Here is a 23,030-nt window from a genome sequence, read left to right as displayed (position 1 = left end):
TCAAAAGTTTGGTTAGCTTTTGCTACCTGGAGAGTGAGGAGGACTTCCTTCACATGTGCCTTTTGGAATAATTAATGTTCTCAATACAGGAGTTTTTAAAAGAAAATTAATTCTGGAGGAGTTCAAAAAGGTGCAAAGCTACAAAATTATAGGAATACTGAGTGAGACGAGGCAAAAAAAAAAAAAAAGACCGTTGATCATATTACTGGACTGGACGTCAAGCGTCTACTGTGCGACACACAAGTGCCGTTGCTAAGCACTGAGTCGGGAAAATGACTAAATCAATCAAAGAATCTGAAAAAACCCCGCAATGTTTTGCTATTAATTGTCAATACAATGACAACCAGATAACAAGATCTAGTTAGCAGGTCGGTAACAAGTTTTAATCGAAAAACTTTTTTTTTTTTTGATAAAGTGGGAGGTAGGTCAGTCATGCTAGCTTGACTTTGAAAACCTTAACATGTAGATGTGCTGTGGAATTCGGTGTTTCGGTTCAGGTAATGTCAAAGTAAGGCGACCCACACACCCAGTGTCTGACAGATCATCAGTAGAGCAGGAGTTTAAATGAGCCACTTCTCATGATCAGTTATTAATAATCGCAAACTAAACATAAAGCCTGAAAACATAAAACTATAACTCACTGAATGTCCTGTTTTTTGGGTGAGTTTAATGTTTGCACGTTCTGTTAGTGTGTAGATTCTCATTAACTTGAAAGTAATCTCTGCTCTGTCGGCTAGTGGAGCTGTTGTTGGCTGGTTGCCACGGCAACAGGTATGTGTGAAAAAAGTATGACACCAGTGGTTTTTAGACGTCATTTTCCCTTTGCCATCGTGCGCCGCAACCAACTTTAGCTAAAACTTCACCAAAGTTGGTTAAATTCCTGTAAAATAGCTTTAGCTTCTAGCTATAGCGGCTAATAGGCAGTGTCCAATCCAGTATTATAGATCTGTGGTAATGGCTGATCATCTTGGCCCACTTTTTACATCCATCTCACACTTACACACACACACCTCCTCTTAATATGACTGAAGATGAATCTGAACTTATGTTAACATGTCTACATGGTTAGCCTTTGTATTCCAGACTGAACCCACACAGAGAGAGACTAAGGGACGAACACTAACTGGACTGAAGCCTCAAAGAACAACCCAGAGAAATAAATACTACCTTCAGATATGACTGCTACTTCGATCTAATTAAATAAGAACCATCAAGGAGGTCTGTACACACTCTGAACACACATCAGTTAGACCCAAATGGCATTTGGTACTGCTGTTAATTAAACCCTGGAATTACAGAAGCACCGATCCAATATATTGATCCCAATATTGAAGAAATTTCTAAATTGTGTATCTGTGACAATGATACACGATTTACGATGTCTGATCTATAGAGACAGATCTATTCAGTCTAATTCTATTTATTTGTGTTCTGAGTGACATCATGCTTTATTAATTTTTTACATCATTTTTAGATTTTCTGATTTCACTTTCTGAACCATTTGAAGGAAGCTTTGCTGTTTGACTAAGGCAATCAACCTATTGTTTTTGTCAGTTTCAGTTTCTTTATTGTTAATTTTACACTGACTGTTTTACTCCTAATTGCACTGACTAAACAAATGAAAGTTGTTTTTACATGTTTGACCAAAGCTTGTGAAGCAATTTGTGTATTTAAGTGAGCTGTACTGATGCAGAATTATCAAATTAACTCTGCATCTGCATACTGAGTTAAGCTGTACTTCAGTGTAATTTTTCCGTTTTAAGTCAATTCAGCTGTTTTTCTGCATCAAATTGGCAAATACTAAACCTCAGATATCGGTACCAGAAGTGAAAAAAGTGGATCGGTGCGTCTCTACCTTTAAATCCAGCTGAATCCTCTCTAATCAAAGCCATTTTGAATGAAATCACTGATGCAGTCTTACACCCTTTTGGTTTCATGAAAACATCTCGTTGGGTTAGTACCGGTAACTGATCCTGCTCAGCCAGCTCTTCCCTTCTGACCTTCCCAGGTCAGGAAGTGAGGTGAGTATGTTGAGACCGGAGCCACGGAGTGTGAACTGTAGTGTCGTGCCGTCAACCTGAAGAGTTTCCGTTTGCTTTCCCCCTCGCCTGCTGCTGCTAAAAGTTCCTGTAGTTGCTGTAGGACGTGGAGAAGGGCGGCACGCCGGGCACGGCAGCCGAGACGGGCGAGCCGATCTCAGGCGGGTACGGCTTCAGCCCTCCCTGGTTGTTCTCCACCAGCTTGCGCACGACGATCCGGCAGAAGTCCTCGTCGTGCTTGTGGCAGTTGTCGAGCAGCTGGCGGACCTTGGCGGTGCGCGTGGGCTGGTTGACCACCAGTTCGTAATCCTCGCGCATCAGCATGGAGCGGGCGAGCAGCGCGTCCAGGCTCTGGTTCAGACAGGCCTCCGTCATCTGGAGGACGATGTCCTCGCGCCGCGTGGCGATCCAGTGGGCGACGGGGCCCCGGGAGGGAGGGGACTGGTGCAGGGGGGGAGAGTGCTCTGCTGCCACACAGAAGGAGGAGGGGGAGAGATTATATGGTGAAATCAGGTGAACTAAACGGTTATTTGACCATTTTTTGCCCTGCTGTTAATCTGACTAGTGCTGCACCGATAAACCGGTCAGGATTTGATCGTCTGGGACATCAGCCGATACTTACAGGGGAAACAAATCTCATCTACGCCCGCAAAGGTCTGAAAATCTGACCACCTGACCTGGTTGGCCACCAACTCTAATTTAAGACTTTTTAAGACAATTATGAACAAAATTTAAGACCTATACAACGACAGAAAAGAGAATTGTATGTTTTGTCTGAAATTCAATCTTCAAAAACAAAAGTTGGGTTAAATGAATCAATTTGATTAATCGTTTTATGAAAATAATATCGATTATGTCATCAAATTTTCACTCATTCCGCAAGAAAAAAATACACAGAATATATATGCAAGATTAAGTACATAAATGATAATGATAAATTAAAATGAGCTCAGTCATTTCCATTTGCATGATTTTTCGTTTCTCTCATTGTACCAAAAACTGGATGATAGTCTTCAGTCTGCTGATTTGGTCTCAACTAAACGTTTTGTTGAAGAATATTTTGTTTCCTGAGACTTCATAATTCATTTTATTTGTCGTTTGTTTTGTTTATTTATTTTGGATGTTTAAAATGTCTTCCAGCTCCAGTGTTAAATGTTCATTAGAATTTAAAGTTTACTGATCTTTGAGAATATGTTCTCACGTTATTATGTGGACAACAATATTATCGGTTATTGCGATAACTTCTGGGACAATTTATCACCCAGCAAAATTTGTTACTGTGACAGGTACAATCTGTTATTTTCATATTTCACGGCAACTTTGATTTGATTTTTCTTGATAAATATAAGACATTTTAAGGCCTATGTTTTAAATAAAAGGATTAAAGACTAAGACTTTCTAAGAACATGCAGACATCCTTTATCCTCTGTTGCTTCGCAACTTTGTCGCTATATTTAACAACTTTTCAGAAAAAAAAAAGACAAAAAAAATCTGAAGTGGCAGGTCAGGCTTTTTAAAGATCATCCAGAAAACGTCAATCAGTGCATTCCTAACTCTGAGCATGTAAACAGAAAGCAAAACCTGGCAATGACTGAAATAAACTACAAATGGAAGACCGTCTGGACATGCCTCAGAGCTTTCTCGCGCGCACACACACACACACACACACACACACACACACACACACCGACTGCTGATACCGTTCATGCTGAGGTTCTGCATGGCTGCGTCAGCCTCCATGGTGGGCATGGCAGGCCTGACGGGAATGTTCAAGTCGTTCATGGGTTTGGCGCTCTGGAAGCCATTGGGAATGCTGCTCTCACAGGGATCTTTCAGAGACTGCGGATGGTCCAGGTTAGGAGCAATGAAGGAGGAGGGAAGGCTCGCTGCATCGGCGAGAGCAGAACAAGAGTCAGAACTCACCCAGAACCTGAACCCGTATGTCCACAATCAGCTCAGACAGAAATGTGTTCATGTGATAGACCGACACAAAGAAGTGGGTAATTGTAAAACGGATGGAAAATGATACACGGTTTATCATTTGTAAAGATAAATATCTGAAAAGTGTGGCATGCGTTTATATTCAGGTGCGTTTCTACCAGTGTCAGACTGCCATTTCTGCCCATTCTTTGTAGTCATGTTGCACGGAGGGAATATGTGAGCACCAGTTCAGGTTCAGACTCATGTCTGGACTTTGACTGCGCCATCCTCCTAACAAATGAATAATCTGTAGCTTTTCAGATGGAGAAATCCATGCTCTCCTTATCAGAAAATGCATAATGTTATAACTTTGTGTTGGGTCTAATCACATAAAGACCTGAGCCAAAGCTTTCTGTTAACGTGTGGTTGTTTACGTTTAGAGGAAGCAGGACTGGTGCTGATGAGATTGCCGGGTAGAGAGATGTTTTCGTCCTGGGGGGAGTATAAGACAGAGCAGCAGGCCTGGGAGGCTTCCTGTTCAGACAGAGCAGCAGAAAGAAAAGGGTTTTAATCCACCATAAATCAAGGGTCATTTTAGGAGGGTCTTAGTACTGTCAATCACCTCATGTACCCACTGCTAAATGTGCTGTAGTGGAGAAACAACGTTACAGGGAAAACAGCTTATCTGCCGCCATCGGTCACTATGCTAGTTAGCCCTAGCGTGTATAACAGGCTGTGTTAGCTACAGCGTGACGGAGAGTGATTGACAGCACCAAGACCCGCCTCCTTGCTCTGTTTGGTTCTTTCTAGTCAGCACTGGGACAAGGAAGAGGAACTGGATGCTTTCACAGATTATCTGTTTCATACCAAACTGTCACAACATGGTGGCAGTTTCAACAAATATGGAAAATATACTGCTGCTTTAAAGTTTGAGTGGAATTTTAATTTCTTGAGTGAAGGAAGAGGCATCAAGATGAAATTCAATAATGTAACAAGTTACACCGAAGAAGCAGAGATGGATTAAAACATTACAACACATTGACTCGTTGGTGTGAGCCTCAGCAGGAATCTGTTCTGAAGTGATTCTGGTCTGAGCTGCTGCGGCTACATTCACCAGAGACGAGACCAGCAGCTTTGAGTTGATAAGAATAATAATAAGAAGTCGGCTGTCTAAACTGTCCTGACCGCAGTGTGACCTGCACACACAGCTCACGGCAACAACATGGATTTTTACGCCGCATTAAACAAGACAAACCAGATAAGCTTCGACTCAAACAGTCTGAGCTGCAAATGAAGCAACTAATGTCTGACTGGATTACAGCAGCACTGCTTCTGTCTGTTAGAGTGGGACGGACCTGGATACAGGCTTTCTGCCATTCATAGGGATTATTCATCCATCTGGTTTGCTGTTTATTATGTAAGGACATAAAAAAAAGATTTTCCTATAAACACTGACTATTTAGAGAAAACACTTGTCCTTAGGAGGACATTTCGCTGTTAAATAAAAAGTGAAGAATAATAGTAAATACAACATGTTCAAAAACATAGACATAAACAAAGCCTTCCAAACAAATTAAAGCAATTAAAATATTTCAAAATGAGCAAAGTTCTGGTTTCTCTTTAGCCAATCCTTAGTGAACATTTTAACGTCAGTTATGGTCTTAAGGTCAAAGGGTGAGAAGAGTTTACAATAGAAAAGGTTCTAATATGGAATGAAAAAATCTGGTCCAACACATAAATGTTGTTTCTTTTTTTAATATTACATCACAGCCTTCCTGTGTTTCCTGTGTTCCATGCGGGTGGAGGGCAGGTGGATACTAACCAAAGGCCACGGGGTGACGGGCTCCTTCAGGTCGTTCAGAGACACGGCCTCATTGCTCTTCTTACACATCGGAGGCTGAGCTGAGCAGCAGGCTGAACTCCGACTCAGCTGTGAGGGAACAGGAAGCACACAGCAACGTCACACACTGCAGACCTCAGTCACTGAATCCACCAGAGCAAAGGAAGAACCGTGTAGACGAAGGAGGAAGCCGAAATTAGAAAGCAGACGAGTTTCCTGTCACCTAAACAAAGCTCCTTGTTTTAACCCCAGATCTAAAAAAATAAAAAAAGGTTTTAGATTAACACCTTTCAAACCGCCACACATCAACCCATTTCTATTTTTAAGAGTGCAGCGACCTCTGCTTCCTCCTTCAGCTGTCCAACCAGACCTGGCCCACTCACTGGTGTGTTCACACACACACGCACACAGAAACTAGAAAAGGAGAAGGATGTGTTGAGGGGGGATTTCTCGTCTCTCAGCCTCTGCTGGGCGTCACGTAACAGATCAAACTGTCCCAGATTACACAGTTTGCAATATTCAGCGTCTCTCTGTTCACCTGGGTCAGGAATCAGCATCAGCTGGTGAGATGATGGCTTCACCCCTCTGACTAATAATGTGTGTGCCATTTACTACGAACAGCGTTACAGAAAGCTTTCATTACTGAAAGTGTCTGAAGTATTTGTTCCCTTTAACAGTTCATCACATTACAACCAAATTTATAAATATATTTTATATGGATTTTAACTTAAATGATTGAATAATTAAATAAGTTTCTGTTTCTTCTTTCCATCCAGTTTCAGATATCTGATTGAATTCATGATGTCGTTCTTTGCTTCTTATGTTTGTCTGCTTTATATTTCTGTTGTTCTTTGTATTGTTATGAGTATTTGTTGAAATGGAACTGCATGTTTGTGATAAAGTGCAGGTTTATTCGTCACACCCCGAGCTGTGATCAACTGATTATTGGAATAATCGTCAGCTGACTTAGTGATTAGTGGCTAACTGGAGTATTCAGACTCTAAGAACATCACAGTCAGAGCTGGAATGAAGCCAAAACTGTACAAAAAATATATACACATTTTGTATTTAGAATGAAAAAACATTGTTTGTCTGTAAATATGTTCAAACCAAAACTCCTCAAGCAGGTTTTAGCTCCACCTGGTTCAAGTTCTGTAAGAAAAATAAAAAAACTCCTATGAATCACCTTTTGCTGTCCAGTTATTAATGGGTTAATTAAATAAATGGTCACCAGATCAATTCTCCACTCTATTGATGTTCAGGCCTGAAAATGTTACATGTTGATGTTAGTTGCAGATGCTCCTGTGTTACAAATGATCAGATGTTCACTAAAAGAATGTTGTTAAAATTAAAATGTTTACTTTCTTACTTAAAAAAGGGACTGAATTATTTATTTACTTGCATTTTTATGTATTTTTAATATCGTCTAAAATAAACTTGAGAGGTTAAATGAAAAAAACCTACAGAATGTGTTCATTTTTTATCCACATAATTGATCGAATAGTTGATTACTGAAATAAATTGTTCGGTGAGCCCAACTTGGAAACAGTAATTAGTTCCCCAAGAAAGTAATCCAGTTATTTTACCAATTACTTGTTTTCAAAGGTAATCAAATGAAACTTTTGTTTTAGTTTCACTTTTTTAACTTCATGCACTTCATGCATCAAGCAAAAACAGACTGAAACGCCACCGTCTCTGATCTGAAGTATTTTGTTGAATAATTAAACCTATTCTCTTAACATCTCATTTTATAAAAAAAAATACATAGAAGTCTTTCTTCTGTTAAATTGTATTTGTGAAAATTTCATCATATCTGTCTTTCCAATAGATGTAAATGAAGTGATAACATGAAAGCATTTCAAAGTCCCGTCACTGGTAACATGACAAACATCACAGGTACTTCCTTCATGAACTTCCACTGCAGTCTCAATACAAACCACCGGATCTGTCCCTGCGCCATTTAAAAACCCCATGAACACGTTAAAGAAGAGACTGACCTTTGACTTCTTGATCTGCAGCACAGCCTCCAGGAAGTCGATTTCGTCGAATCGTCTCACCATCGGCTCCAGCTCAATCAAACACGCTGAAAATGAAACGGACGCATCAGTCGGCGCCGTGGAGTGCGTTTTCCTTTATTTAGTTCAGATATTTAGAGATGTCTACATGTTCCAGTGTTAGCGTTAGAAATTAAGGTTTATTGCAGTATTATTCTGATAGGATTATATTACTTGAAAAAGCTCTCAAAACAATATTATCGCAATAACTTCTGGGACAATTTATCGTCCAGCAAAATTTCCCACTATAAACCTTGGTCAGATGCCATTGCCTTCAAAATCCATAAACAACAACAAAAAACTTGGTAGCACTTTATTTGACGGGGTGTGCATAACACTGAAAGTTCATTAAAAGTGCCAACTTTGCATTAAAGTGTCATTATTTACAAAATAATGCAAAGTTGGCACTTTTAATGGACTTTTAATGGAATTCTTAAAGCAATTTTGCATTAAAAGTGTCATTATTTACCGAATGACACTTCATGACATCAGTCACAGACATTCATAAAGACTCCTTCATGTTCATGACAGATGCTGTCATGTTTATGACAGTGTCATGTCAGTCTTTTGCACACCCTGTCAAATAAAGCGTCACCAAAAGTTCTTATTCAGACTAGGTGTGACGGCATGTAACAGCAAGCTCGGACTTAGTTTATGCTTAGTCATGACAAACTGTCACATGACTCCTGCTACTCAGCGAGATGAGCGGATGTGACTCTCGTCGTGTCGGCTTACTGAGGAAGGAGGGCCGTTCGTCGGGGTTGGAGGTCCAGCCGCTGGTCATCAGGCTGATGAGCGTGTCTCTGCTGGGGATGTCGGCGGCCAGGCTGTCCTGGCTGGTGTCGGGTCGCTTCCCACGCAGCACGCCGAACATGATCTGCATAGGGTTGGTCACCTCTGAGCGCACAGAGACACAGCCACACGTTCAGCTCACCGCCGGGGGAGTCACACATGCGGTTGCCATGACGGTACGCCGAATAATGACCTACCTTCGTATGGAATCTGTCTGGACAGGACCTCCCACATGATGATAGCGTAGCTGAGGGGGAAAGGTCACAGAGAGAAACCGGTTAGGGAAACCAGGAGTCAAACCTCTCAGATGGTTTTCTGTTCTCCACTTTGGAGCAAGTTTAGGGAAGCATGATGACTCACTGGCCCGCTTTGTTGCAGCAATCAATTTCTCTTGCTCAAAAGCAGCAGGAAACCCCCCGCAGAGGAAAGTGAACTTTGTTCGTTTTCATAGCAATTATTTCCTCCCTCATAAACTCTGTGGCTGATAGAATTACCAAATCCTCCCTCGTCACTTCTGTATTCTTGACTTCACATGACAGATCAGCTCCACTCAGCGTTTCACTCTGACAGGCAGGGGATCCACCTTCCATAACTATGGCAAAAATCTGAGCTGAATCATGTGCTGACAGAGGCTGTCGTTCTGATATCTACCGCGCCCCTAAAGAGTTGGTAGATCTTTATCTGTTGCTGTTTGTGTCACAATCACCTTGTATTGTAAATTGTTCTTGTGTGTCAGATCAAAACAAAGTATTAGATTATTACACTGGTCAACAGTCAAAATATTGTCTGGCTTTTTCAACTGTTTTAGGGCAATTTTGATGAGCTGAATCCAAAAATCGCATTGGTTTTGCTCCATCAGATCAACTTTCTGAACTATGGAGCAACATGAGCATCAAAACTGATGACTTGTTCTCACATCTGGAGAATCTGGGATCAATGAGTGACGAGCAGGAGGAGACTCCATCAGGACAGAAAAGAGACGGAGAATTTTACACAATGAAGACGTGATGTTCAATTCGCATGTACTTATCCTTATCAGTGTCTGCAATTGAATTCACAGAAATCCAAGTTTGTAACATTTAATTAATACACTCTGTTAGAAAACTTTTTTTTCTCCTGAAGCCTTTTTTGGATGAGAAATATTAATGGAAATGAACTGATAATGTCACAAAAATAGCATCAATTTCGTCCAAAGATCAGATTTCTCTAAATCAGATTAGTATAAAAACCTGACCTGATTGAGAAGAGCAAGAAAAAAGAAGACTGTGAGTGTGTTTGAGTTGCTCTTCAATGGTTTTTCTGCATTATTTTTCCCTTTGATTTGGCATTCGGCACTAATTACTGGGTATAAATAACAACATGCCTGTAAAAACTACACATAAGTCAGAAGTTGTAATGTGACGAAATGCAAAGATCAAAGTGTGTGAATAGTTTTCCAAAACACTATAAATTTCTATCCAGGCTAAGACAGAATCATCAACCCGACTGAGGCGACCGTAGCTCCAGCTCTGAAGCCTCACCTGTACATGTCGTGCTTCACGTCGGCCCGCCGGGTCTTGGATGGATCGTACTCCTCGGGGGGCATGTAGATCACGGTGCCCTCCATCTCGGTTGGCTTGGACCCGGAGCCTTTACTCACAGACAGCTGCCGCCACTTGGACAGACCAAAGTCTGCGATCTGGAGAGAAGAAGAGCAAAGAGCGCAGAGCGTTTCAGAGCTAACCCGCTGCACCACACTTCTACCAGCGACCCTCTGTGACACGTCTCTGCAGCAAACCTTCACATGAAATTCTCCATCCAGCAGAATGTTCTGTGTCTTCAGGTCGTGATGCAACAAAGGTGGGGTCATGTTGTGGAGGAAGTTGACCCCCAGGGCGATCTCGTACAGCGTCCTCAGGCGCAGAGGCCAGGCCAGGACCGGGTACAGCTCCTTCTGTGGGTGGAAAGGATTCACTTTAGCTGATGAAATGTGATGCAAGAGCCCAAACACAAAGTGAGAGAGAATCTAATGTGGAATAGCTCATGTGGGAATTCCCCCAGACTCAGTTCAACTCCTGATCTCTGGACCGTTTCATAGTTTCACCAAAGACTGGAGGCTTCAGTATTTCACTTTTATTTTCAGTTTCACTTACTGGCAAGCCAAGGCAAAAATAAATAAATAAAGGCTGAGTTAATGACAGATGATAAAGAGGTTTATCAGTTGGAGCAGGAGAACAAAGAGTATGACCAACACAGTTACAAAAAATAGGAACTGTTAAGCTAACTAGATAAGCTGAACTTCTACAGTGCAGGACATGTGGTTCTTTCATATGGCAAGTTGCCATAGTGATAGGAGAAGCAGAACAGTTCAGAAAATGAGAAGATCGGCTGGAAATCGTTCTGGTGCCATGTTCACTAAAGAATAGGGATAATGCTCATGCTAATTACAGAACATTAACGGGTAGGCCTGTCGCAGTAAATCAGTTAATCACATAATAAGTCAAAACAAGCTCAATAATTTCTATTTGCTTGATTTATTGATTTTCTCTTTTCTCTTTTTCTACTAAAAAACTGGATGATAAAACTCTTCAGTTTGGAGTTTTGGTCTCAACTAGACATTTTTTTGAAGGACTATTTGCTGCTGTTTTTATTTTTATTTTATTTTATTTTAATTATGTAAAGCACTTTGAAATGCCTTGATGCTGAAATGTGCTATACAAATAAAATTTGATTGATTGATTGAATATTTAGTTTACAGAGACCTCATAATTAATTTCATTTGTTGTTTCTGTCGTTTATTTTTTTGTTGTTTATTTTGAATATTTAAAACCTCTTTGAGTTCCAGTGTTAAATGCTCATAGTGATTTAAAGTTTATTGATCTTTTTGAGAATGTGTTCCTGCATTATTATGTAATTGCTTGTTTTATTGCAACAATAATTTTGTTGCGATAAACAAAATTACTGTTTATTGCAACAACTTCTGGGACAATTTATCCTCCAGAAAAACGTGTTATTGTGACAAGCCTGTTAATATATAGTCCAATATATAGCTAGGTATAAACTGATACCAACTGATGATGCTAATTTTAATACGTCTCTTTACCAAGATGCTCCATGTTGTCCTCACTGCCCGAGAAAAATACTATAATTTCATAATTTTCAAATACTTGAGTATTGTTTATGCTACTACGACTCTAGCAGTTCTAAAAGTCTTAGGGTACAGCAGTGAAGGGCCGATGTCCTGCATGGCTTAAACGCATCCCTGCTCCAACTCAGCCGATTCTAACCCACCAGGTTCTGCTAACGAATCCCTCCTTCACCGGGCGGTTACCTCGTGCAGCAGCTGGTCCAGAGAGCCGTTGCTCATGAACTCTGTCACTATGCAGAAGAACTCGGGCTCGTTGCAGATGCCAAAAATCTGGATGATGTGGTTAAATCTGGCTTTGTGGAGCACCTCGGCCTCCTTCAGCAAGCACTTCCTCTCTCTGAAACACAGCGAAAGATGGAGGTGACCTTTGCCCCTCTGCCCTTCCAAGAAAAACGCTAAGGATATAAAGAAATTTATGCAGTCAATTGACATTTTTTTTTGCTAAACTTCTGTCTTTAGACTGTCTGCAGGGTAAATACCTTCACCCTCTATTAAAGTAAAGGTATTTCTTTACGTTACCTTAGAAAGATACAGCTTTGCCTTCAGTCCAGCTAAATACCACTTGTTTAGAGCCTCAAATGTGAAATGACTGAAAAAAAAGCTACTTAGAAATTTGACTAACATCTATTCCATTAAATTTATTGTCAATCTTAAAAATAAACAATTTTACTTACATTTTTGGAGTTTACAATGTAGAAAACTTTTGCAAGGAGAGGATGAATACATTTTCTTTTATGAGATTATATGTTTTGTGGAAATCTAGATTAAAAACAGTTTTCAACCTAATGACAAGAAAAACAAGCCTTAGAACATGTTGCTGGTACTCTTAGAGTCATTCTGTTGCAGAAACTCACAGCAATTATTCCATGAATAAAACTGCTAACCCTGCATTGTTACAATATCACTATTTTAAATTATTAGCTGGTTCTTTATTATTTTTCACAAACAGTATCAAAACCCAGCCCTAAAACATTTAATATCACTTGATTTAGGAGCATTTATAATAATACTAATAACAAATAATAATAAAAAAATGATTAAATGATGAGCACTCAATTTTTATGTAATCATCAACACTATGATTATGCATTTTGTTTGCTTTGTTTTGGCACAGCTTCCTCTGAATGTGTTAGGACCGTAGTGATGTTGAAAAGGAAGCACATACCTTCCTAAATCAGCCACTAAATCTTTAAGTGGCTGATTTAGGCAGAACTGCAGCTTATCCAGAAAAGTTTCCCACCTGCACGAGTCTAATTGGCGCCATGCTGACATTAGTAAACATGCCCATATGATCCCAAAAGCTAAAGCGTGGCCATCTGCATGTCTGGCTTGCCCAATTTTAAAGTGACAGTCTGGTGGAAAACCCCTGAAAGCAACAACCACTGGCGGGATGGTGGCAAAACATTAAATAATTTCACCATATTTTCTTTAGTAGTCTGATAAAAGTGAAAATATGGAAGGAATTCTGATTTTTAATAGTTTTGTGATTCTCTATTCAATGCAAACCTGAAAGAAACACCATGCAGCATAGTGGTGGCAGGATCATGAAGTGGGGACGCTTTACTTTTTGGTTCTTCTTATTTTGTCCGCCACCTGATTGAGTTTTGATATAATTTGCAGCAAACTAAGACCTTTGCTAACATCATTTTTACAATGTGAAAGTCCAACGGAAACCGAATTTGGCCTCCAATTTAACTTCAGTTAGGACGTCATCTCCAAACAAACTTACTGCACTGAAAACAACATTGACACGGGTACCTTTCTCCGACCGAGTCGAGCTTCAGGCACTTGATGGCCACGGTGGTTCTCCAGTCGGAGTGCTGCGCCTTGAAGACGGTGCCGAAGCCCCCTCTGCTCAGGTAGTACAGGTCCGTCAACTTCTGGTAGGGGATCACCGGCAGAGTGCTCGTTAAGGTCCCGATGTTGACGCAGCCCGCGGCCCCGTGCGGCTCCATAACGCTCTCTAACAGGGAGGTATATGCAAACTGGACAGGCTCAGCCTCGGACAGACAGTAGAACTGCCTCTTGCGGTAAAACGCAACGAGGAACAGCTATCCCATTTACTCGCCTGCCGAAACGTCGCGAATGTTAGCGAGCTAAGCTAACTAGAGGCTGAAAGAGAGGAGCCAGCGACGCTGTTCAGCGATTTTTTTTTTTTTTTTTTACCGATTAAGAGAACATCATAACCGAGCACGTACACGTTCAATTCTCGATTTATTGATGTAGTGCCGCCCTGGCAACTCAGCGGAGGGGGGAGTTAACGCAGGACGGCAAGAAAGACGCCGCTGCGGGAGCTGCGCGATTATTTAAGAGAGCCACTTTCTGTGCTGCCAATGACGACTCACTTCCGGGTCTGTGTGATATGTTCAAGTCTGTAGGATTAAAGATATCTCAACAGTTAAAATAACACGTAGTTCATGTTATTGGATGGAAGCAAAAGTTATGAGTATGTGTAAGCCCATAATTTCTAATAGGACGTGTGTGCGTTCTTTTAATAATGACAATATTACAATATTTGTGTAAGTTGCTCAGTTCATTTTATTGTTTCAATTTCACTTGAAGTAAGATATTCCTCCATTTGCACAAGCTGATTATCGGGGGGAGGGGGTTTTAGATGTGTGGGAATTTCCCGAAATCGGGGTTTTCCTCAAAGGTGTCAAACTGAACTTGCATTCAGCCATGTGACTGCTTGTTTACCGTGAGTTCAGAGAAAATGTCACCATTTCCTCGGTTTTTCAGATCTTATACTAATTTTGAGATTAGTATAAGACAAAAAAATAAATTAATTAATAAACAAATAAATTATTTTTAAACATCTCTCTTCAATAAATAAAAAAATAATGATATTAAATAAGCAAACATTAAAAAAAAAAAAAAAAAATCGGGAGAGTTTTTCCACCAGTGCCATATGGCATCAGCCATAATAGGATTAGAAATGCAATGCCATATCAACAAAGTCTATGGTTTGAGATATGGTCTTCTTTTGGATATTTTTGGAGATTGTAAACAGAGGAAAACATTAAAGCTTGATGAAGTATGACAAAGATGGAGGAAGACAATTTGGATTCTTGGTATTAAAAAAAAAAAAAAAATTGGGGCCATCATGCAATTTTCAAACAATATCCTAATTCTGACAGACAAAGCTTGATGGTGATGAAAATGGTTCTGTCTTCAAAATAGACACAGTCTTTGTAAAACTGTTTAAAAGTCCAGCAACTCATCAGTATCATCATTTGATACTGATGTGGTTAAAAGCTGAAGTATTTCCTTTTGTGTAAAGGTAATACACAAAATATTACCTACAAATTGAGCATCTTGTGAATACAAATTCACAAGATGCTCAACATTCTTCATTATAATTTTTTTGATTATTATTTTTCGTGATGTTCTCATAAAATGACAACTTAATTCTCCTAACATTGGAAATTTATCCTGGCAATATTCTAACTTTTATTCTTGTTTTATTTCAATTTTATTCTAGTACAATTACGACTTGTAACACTCTTGTGACACTACATATTTCTCTGAATATTATGACTTTATTATCATAATAATTTTTTCTTAGCTAATACTCCTTTGTGTCCTAGAAATGATTTAAATATAAAAAATATATCCATTATTTAACGACCTAACAATCCAGGATTTAATCCATTTAAAATATCAAAGCTAGTTGTAGCCTTTCCTTTGTAAATATGACATGGCTGAGAAGTTTCTCTGAAGCATCCAGTTAATTGATTTGAATTGGCATTTAATAGAAACAGGAAGTCCCTCCTGTCTGGTACACAGTAGCACATGACTGTATGTGCATTGACCCTCTGTAATCGTAAACTCGTGTAACCCATAAGGTCAATAAATTCCTTGCTGCACTATAACTACTGCTTACTCAACATCCAGTCACATAAAGTGGCCCGTTGTTTTTGATGAGTCAGCAAGACCATCCCACAGTTCGGAAAAGGAATGACACTGGGATTAAAGCGACTCTGAGTTGAAGTAAGTAATCTGTCAGAATGATGTCCTTGTATTTATTTCTCATTGTGGCTATGAATGAACTTGTTTCGTGTGTGTTAGCAGGTGTTCACTTAAAAAAAAAAACCCGTCGGATGGCTGACCCGTTTGTTCCAGTCCATTTATCTGTCAACTGGTTCATAGTGAACAACTCCAGTTTGAACAGAGGGGAGTCTCTGCTCACCGTAGATGAGGCCTGCAGCAGACCCAGAGGAGAGCAGAGTGACAGGCCAGGGAACACCGAGAAAGAGGAGAAACCCATCAGTGCAACTCTGCTGGGCTATGAGATTCTGAAGGAGAGGGAAAAGTTCACGGTAGGAAGTCCGGTCCCAGATAAAGACAATAAATCAAAACAGTAAATATCACAGTAGATACATGATGAATAACAATAGGTAATACGTCTGATATAATATTCAATATTGTGTTCATCCTAAAATAAGGGCTTAAGTCATTTTTTCCTCAAAAGATGATTAAGGCAGAAAAAGAATCACTTTTGTCAAAAAAAAAAAAAAAGATCTAGGCCATTATTCTAGGACGAGGACGAAATTCAATATATAGAATATTCACTGAATTCCCATTCAGAACCCCACAGCATTCTGGGGGACGTAGGCAGAGGAAAGGGTTTAACTGCTCAACTTCTTACAGACAGCTAGGTAAGATTGGTGGCATCAACCAAAATCACTCTTTCTTTGGTTACCTAGCAACAGCCAAATGAGTCACAGCAACAGTTTCAGGTTTATCACTGTGACTCATAACTGCTAAAAAACAAACAAACAAACAAACAAACAAACAAACAAACAAACAACAACATGGAGTGAAAACTGTGGATAAAACAGGAAATGTGGTGCCAGTATTTTAGATATAAAAAAACAACTAATCTATAATTATCGATATATGAAATGCTGATATGCTGATACGTTTGTCAGCCGTATCGTCCAGCCCTACCGTATCATGAATGAAAATCAAGAAATCTGTAATGACACTCGCTTGCTCTTTTCATTTTCGGATTTTTGTCTTTATGGTAATTCTTTTGAGGGTTTATTGCAAATTTAGTCGCATGACCAACAGTTTTACAGGAACATTCCCAGCCAAAAGTTTTGAAAATGATTCAGATGCCAGCTTTGTCATTTTTTTTATTTTAGTATTTGTGATGGCAGATGGGGGGTGACATCATATTTAGATTAAGAGAAAACTGATCATATTTTTAAAAATGAATTCATTGTTTAGTTTTAGTCAGCTTTTTTAAGGATCCCCCATTTGTCCGTACCATAGTAGAAACTATTATTTCTGGTGTTCACACCACAAGCATTAGGATAAAAACTACAGACATTACTAAAAAGAGAAACATCACAGAAAAGCCCAAAACACACAAATAAAAACCAAAAAACAGAAGTTGATAGCCACAGCAGTTCCAAAGAATGCTAAAAAGTAATAACCGTGCACACTACATGTGTAGAATTAACAATAATTTCATATTATTTCATTATGTATTGTAGATTTTTAGATAATTTTTAAAGGGAGTGGGAGTAAATAAGTCTGTCTTCTCCTTTTCAAGCTAACTGCATTCTAAATAAGGTTTTATTACATAAAACAAGAACTTGACCCAGACAATGTCTTGTTCTTATGTTACTGTATATATTTGTGAATAAGTGGATGCATATGTATTTTTTTTGTTTCTTTTTTACCTACTCAGTGGCATCATATACATGTTTTTCTTTTTTTGTAGCTAAAAATAAAGCAATAAACAACAAACCTTTTATGATCACCAGGTAATGTTATTTAGAAGGCGGTGATTATATGAAGTGGCTCTTTCCACAGCTGTTTGTCTGAGAAGATTCAGAATACGTCACAATGGGTACATGTCACGTATGTAAAATAAGCATAAAAACAAGATGTATGTCCAGGATACTTTATCTTTATATTGATCGCTCAACAATAACTCTATAAAGCCTCATCTGTTTTGTAGGTTTATAAGATTCTTATAAAGAGGCCTGAAGGAGGCAGCTGGCTGATCTTCAGAAGATATGCAGACTTCTGCATGCTCAGCGATCAGGTGGGAGTTATTTGCACACACCGACCGCACAATTCCATCAAGGTTGACCTCGTATGAAGGTCATGACCTGACAGAGCGTGAAGCCAGGAGCAACACGAAGGAGGAGGTTTAGTTTCTCTACAGGTTAGAAATCGGTTAAGAGCAGGTACAGTGCTGTGAAAAACATTCCCTCACCGATTTCTTCTGTTTACATTAATTTTAGACAAACACAGCCTGAGTAAATACAAAATTCAGCTTTTAAGGGATGATTTGATTTATAGAGAATATCCAAAATTTGTGAAATTTTGATACTAAGTGGGTTTTTTGTTTTTTTATTTTTTTCCTGTGTTTTCCTTGACACTCATGGATGCCACTTTTGTCCAGTCTCTATCTTATTATCAAATCATAAACACTAAAATCTGCACTTATTTAGATGCTATTCTGGGCTTTAATAACACATTAGAGTGTTTTCTTTGAGTTTCAAAGCCATAGAAACAAACAACTTGCAACCCTTTCCTGACTCAAAATCTCAATAATTTTGTTTTTTTATAGATGGGGCAGCATTATATAAAATCCACTTTTTAAAAAACTTTATGTCATGTAATTAAGTTATTCCCTCACCAAAAACATACTAGAGTGTTGTTTTGTTTCTTTTATACATGTTTGAGAAATCCTTTAATCTCCATGGCAACCATTCAGTTGTGTAAAACTCCTGGGTGGACCAAGCTCTGCCATGGAGGACGAAGCTCTTCTTCAGAGCTGCAGTTTCCAAGCCTCAGAGCTCTGGCCTCACAGAGCAGCCCTCCTCTGCGACTCCCCCAATAAGCTCCTTCAGACTAGCCAGCATCAATTAGCAAACACTCGGTGGAATTACGCATCTGCTGGGTTCTTTATAGGAGCGACTTCTCAGTGCAATGTTGATAAAGGCCTAATAGAGGAGCCATGTTGTGATGACTTCCTGAAGGCGGAGTTTCAGAAAGAACATGAGTTTTATTAAAGAGACAGAGACCCAATTTCAAGATGTTCAGAAGTCAAATTACAAATGTTGTATATATTTTATATATACAACATTTTTACAACAACTCAGAGTAACTTGATTGTGCTATAAAACGATACTACGTGACTGGGGGGAAAAACATAGTACTGCCCCTTTAAATCTTGAATTTCTTCAGCCATGTTCTGCCTTCTGAAACCTTTTAGCCTACTTCGTGTTGATGGACTGGTTCTGTTTAAGTAATTTCTTGATGTTACAGGTGTGACAGTAATCCTGCATAGTTGTGCCTACAATTATACTCAGAATTGTTTTTAACTTAATGACTGTTAATTCATGATGTAAGAAGAACTACAACTACCTTTTCACAAATTTATCTGATTTAGGCTGCTTTATAAATGAAATCATTGTTAAAAAGTTATGTTGACTCTCTGTAATCTAACGCCATGGTAACCAAATATATATCTTTTCCTTTTATCTGTGTCATTGTTGCAGCTTAGAGAGTTGTTCCCCGGTTTCCATCAAGCGCTGCCTCCTAAACGACGATTCAAAGACAACTATGATGGAAGTTTTCTGGAGAAGAGACGTTTGGGACTGCAGACTTTTCTAGAGAATCTGATGTTGCACAAACATATCAGCACAAGGTACGATCCCTTCCTGCAGACGGCCCCCTGAGTCATCTTTGTTCAACTACTAAAGAGATTTCTGGTTTCTCAGTGAACCTGTGACATACTTTCTCTCTGTGGACGACCCATCGAGTCCATTTTACAGTACGGAGGAAAGCAGGGTGAGTTTAGTTTCATTCAGACGGGTTGAATACTGACTTTTTGATTCAGTTCAAACACTGTTTGTCTGCTGAGCAGGCATTTTGTGAAACCCTGGAGCAAAAGAATCATCGTCTCCTCAGAGAACTCCTGGAAAAACAGAGAGAAGTCGACTCGTTAACCAAGTCTTTAGAGGATAAAGAGAACTACATCGACCTGCTGTGGAGAAAAAACAGGTAAAAATAGTCGACTTTGTAACTTTAAGAAAATCAGAAAAATCTCACATTTGCACGTAAAAGTCTTCGTGTTCCCATTTTTTTCTAGGACTTTGGAATTCCATCCACAAATGTGACACAAGACACAAATGTGAATGAACAGAAGCAGAATTTGGCATTTGGGAATTCTCAGAATGACAAAGGAACCAGGGAAGAATTAAATAAAATAACAAACTGGAACTAGAAGCTTTTATCCTGAATCAGCTGTAAGAAAAAAAATGAACTATTTATATAAGAAAATGTATTGAAATAGTCTTTTTTTGAGGGCTCTTGATGTGCTGAAGCTTAAATGTTTGTTTTTCCATTTTCTGTACCACTGATGAATAATAAAGTCAGAGTGCAGCAGTAATGTGTGATTTACCTGCTTTATCTTTAAGAGATTTTTTTAGAAGTAGGAATCTGTGCAAAGACTGAACAGTAAATATATTACTTGCAGTAGGTAAACTCTTCAAAGATGAAAACTTCACAATTTTTATCACCTTCACAGATTCTAAAAAGACTTGGATTTCAGAGTGGATGACATGAAAAAAGGATTTTATGTAGCTTTTCCTACAGAACTGCACAGCTCCAAAAGAAAATAACAGAAAACAGCACCTAAGGTAAAACAAAAAAAGCCTTTCCAATTATTCTAATCAATTACAATTTTTAGTTAGAATAATTCAGTTTTAAAAAAAGCTTTATTTATCCCAAATTGAAGCTAAATATTGTTATAAAAATTTTTTACCAGTTGTTATGAATAGTAATGCTGAGGGTAGGATGGATTTCCAGGAGCAGTCAGTCTTGCATTGAATTTGAATAAGCCTCTGACTGAAGAAAGTCTCATGACTGTCATGACATGCTAACAGCTGGAGGTTAGCTCCAGGTCCAGGAATATTCGTCCAAAAGTGCTGGACCTCGATCAAATAAAGATGAACTAAAGGTCTTCAGAAGGAACAAATCAGAATCATCGTAACAGAGCTGCTCCATGTTGCCACAACGAGAGGTGCGATTAAACAGTTTATCAATTTTGTGTAGGTTGTGTTTAATCATTTTTTGTTTCGGAGTTCGATTGTGCCTCTAGGAGTAACTGTGTTGCATGCACGTCAGTAGGAGAGGAAGTAAAGTAGGAAATGACCACAAGGTGGTGCTGTAAATTTATATCTGAAAGGAGAGCTGGTTCATTCTGTAGGACTGAATGGCCTTTTCATGCCTCTTCACTCAAAAAATATCAAAATACAAAATAAACTTCTGAGAAGACTTTTAGCTGCCATTCATGACATTAAAAACAGCTGCTAAGAAAGGATATGGGAGTCTAAAATAACAGGTGAAAAGATTGACTTCAGGATTTGAGCCGTACCTAAAATCAATAAATTAGAATATGTTCACTGATGTGCATTATCTTTTGAAAATAACTTTTAAGCAAATGTTAAAGCTGCTTTTAACTAAGCCCTCATTTTTGCATAATATATATTTTATTAGTTTGATGTAATATTGAAATCTTAAATATTGTCTTTTCATTAGTTGTAAACAGAAAATCATCATAATTTATAAAAATGAACATTTGTAAACATCGTTTTGTGAAATTAATTTACATATTAGGGGCCGGGATTTGTGTTTATCCCAACCATCAATATCTAACATAATTTTTTTTAACTTCCCACTATTTCTCATGTCCAGTTGTAGAAACAGAAGCTCTTTTGATCAGATCCTGTTGTGGCACCCGAGTGGTGTACCAACTAAATAACTGCAGGAGTTGTGAACAGTTACGAAACAAAACCCGTAAAAGTTACAATAATTTATTTTAAAACAATATCAGAAGCGAAGGAGGTGCGGACAGCCCATGACAATCAACCCATAAGCCAGTCTATAGTTTGTCCTTATCTGAGCAAAGGAAGGGCGCGGTCCTCCACCACATCCAGTCCTCCGTTCCTGGCGAACCCTGTCAGCGACCCAGCCGCCGCTCCTCGACGGCGACCAGTCTTACCGTACAGTCTGCCTGTCTGGATACACCGCCTCCCCGCTCCTGCCACACAATCGCCGCCGCTCCGTCTTCTCCCTGTTTTTTTTCTGTGCGTCCTCTCTGCTTGTGTCCTTTTTAATTGTCATGACAATCTCCACGCTAATTAAGCAGATGTATAGCACCGGTGCAGGGCTTCTTTGGGTATCCGGACACGTGACCTCCAAAATAAACAATCAGAAAACATGCAAAACAATAACTCAAAAGTTTAACTCAGCTAAACCTAAGAAAATACATAATTTCAAAATATGACAAGCAAGCAATCAAAACAAACAATATAAAAGAAAACATAAATAGAATTCCAAAACGGAAAAACCGAGGCCACATTCCACACTGTCAGTGAGTGACAGGATTGTGAGTGTTGTTTTTCTCATTCGATTTATCTCCCCTTTAACTTTCATCTCTGTTTGCTCAGCATGAAAACACGTTGTGTCTATAAAAAAGACGTCCTAGCACTGGGAATTGTTTTGTGCCATTAGCCTACTTTCAACGTTTTTTTCATTTTTTTCTTTCTTTGCTAAAATCCAAGCTGGGATTGGCTCCAGCCCCCTGCAATCCTGAATCCTGATCCAGACATAAAAGATGGATAGATGCGCTTTTGTTTCACTCAATAAATCTGCTTCATCTGGAAGCCTCTTGTACGCCTTTTCAGCTGCGCATTCCTGTTTTTGTTGTGTTCCCATTTGCTGTTTACTCCAAAAGAAAATTTTGGCATTTATGAATTCTTAACATTTATTGCTGCGACGGGCAAGTGAGAGGACCAGTGATTTTTAATTTAGATTTCTGAGTCTGCCATAATCTAACTGTGGCGATCCCATTTGCAGAAGTATATCACATTTGACAAAAAAAATGATATCTTTATTTCCAAGAAGAGGATTGTAAATATGGTTTGATCAACTATTTTTTCCAAAGCTTCTTCAAGGTTTTCCTCCAATGCTGATAACACAATGAATTATATTCTTCTGAAAAGCTGCTGGACTATAAAAGTCAATTAATCAGTTCTTAAAAATATTTAAATTTGGAGGAGAAGGAACACAACTCTGAACTAATCTATAACTCTATGTCTTAAAAAATGAAAGTCGAAGCAAGAGGAGGTGTTCTGAGTGGCCTACAGCTGGAGGATTTTTTTTTTTTTTTTTTTTTTTTCTTTAGGGCACATTTCAAAAAAAATTAAAAACCCCCTTTTTCAATTTTT

The 23,030-nt window shown here is 38.9% G+C and overlaps 2 protein-coding genes across 6 annotated transcripts; one reads left to right on the top strand and one right to left on the bottom strand.

The window, feature by feature from the left end:
- Positions 1-318: 318 nt before the first annotated feature.
- ripk2 (receptor-interacting serine-threonine kinase 2) lies at positions 319-14,489 on the bottom strand. Of its 3 annotated transcripts, none has more exons than XM_015055996.1 (11): positions 13,531-14,489; positions 11,956-12,109; positions 10,423-10,578; positions 10,166-10,323; positions 8,843-8,892; positions 8,589-8,750; positions 7,797-7,882; positions 5,782-5,889; positions 4,394-4,493; positions 3,740-3,925; positions 319-2,509 (listed from the first exon to the last, which is right to left on the bottom strand). In XM_015055996.1, exons 1-11 carry the CDS (start codon positions 13,725-13,727, stop codon positions 2,118-2,120), a joined length of 1,749 nt encoding a protein of 582 aa, XP_014911482.1. In that variant the 5' UTR covers positions 13,728-14,489; the 3' UTR covers positions 319-2,117. The 3 variants fall into 3 exon arrangements, with proteins under 3 accessions (XP_014911482.1, XP_014911483.1, XP_014911484.1); XM_015055997.1 differs by having other exon boundaries at positions 319-2,506; XM_015055998.1 differs by having other exon boundaries at positions 319-2,503.
- Positions 14,490-15,283: 794 nt separating this feature from the next.
- LOC106961891 (sorting nexin-16-like) lies at positions 15,284-20,455 on the top strand. 3 transcript variants are annotated; one of them, XM_015055989.1, is made up of 6 exons: positions 15,284-15,762; positions 15,844-17,830; positions 19,296-19,444; positions 19,518-19,587; positions 19,664-19,800; positions 19,889-20,455. In XM_015055989.1, exons 2-6 carry the CDS (start codon positions 17,816-17,818, stop codon positions 19,914-19,916), a joined length of 399 nt encoding a protein of 132 aa, XP_014911475.1. In that variant the 5' UTR covers positions 15,284-15,762; positions 15,844-17,815; the 3' UTR covers positions 19,917-20,455. The 3 variants fall into 3 exon arrangements, with proteins under 3 accessions (XP_014911475.1, XP_014911474.1, XP_014911473.1); XM_015055988.1 differs by having other exon boundaries at positions 15,841-17,830; XM_015055987.1 differs by having other exon boundaries at positions 15,284-17,830.
- The last annotated feature ends 2,575 nt before the right edge of the window (positions 20,456-23,030 follow it).

This window comes from Poecilia latipinna, unplaced genomic scaffold (genome assembly GCF_001443285.1).
Source record: "Poecilia latipinna isolate Pla-1442-1.1 unplaced genomic scaffold, P_latipinna-1.0 Scaffold1347, whole genome shotgun sequence".
In the NCBI taxonomy this organism is placed as follows: domain Eukaryota; kingdom Metazoa; phylum Chordata; class Actinopteri; order Cyprinodontiformes; family Poeciliidae; genus Poecilia; species Poecilia latipinna.
This window is presented reverse-complemented; position numbering and strand designations above follow the sequence as displayed.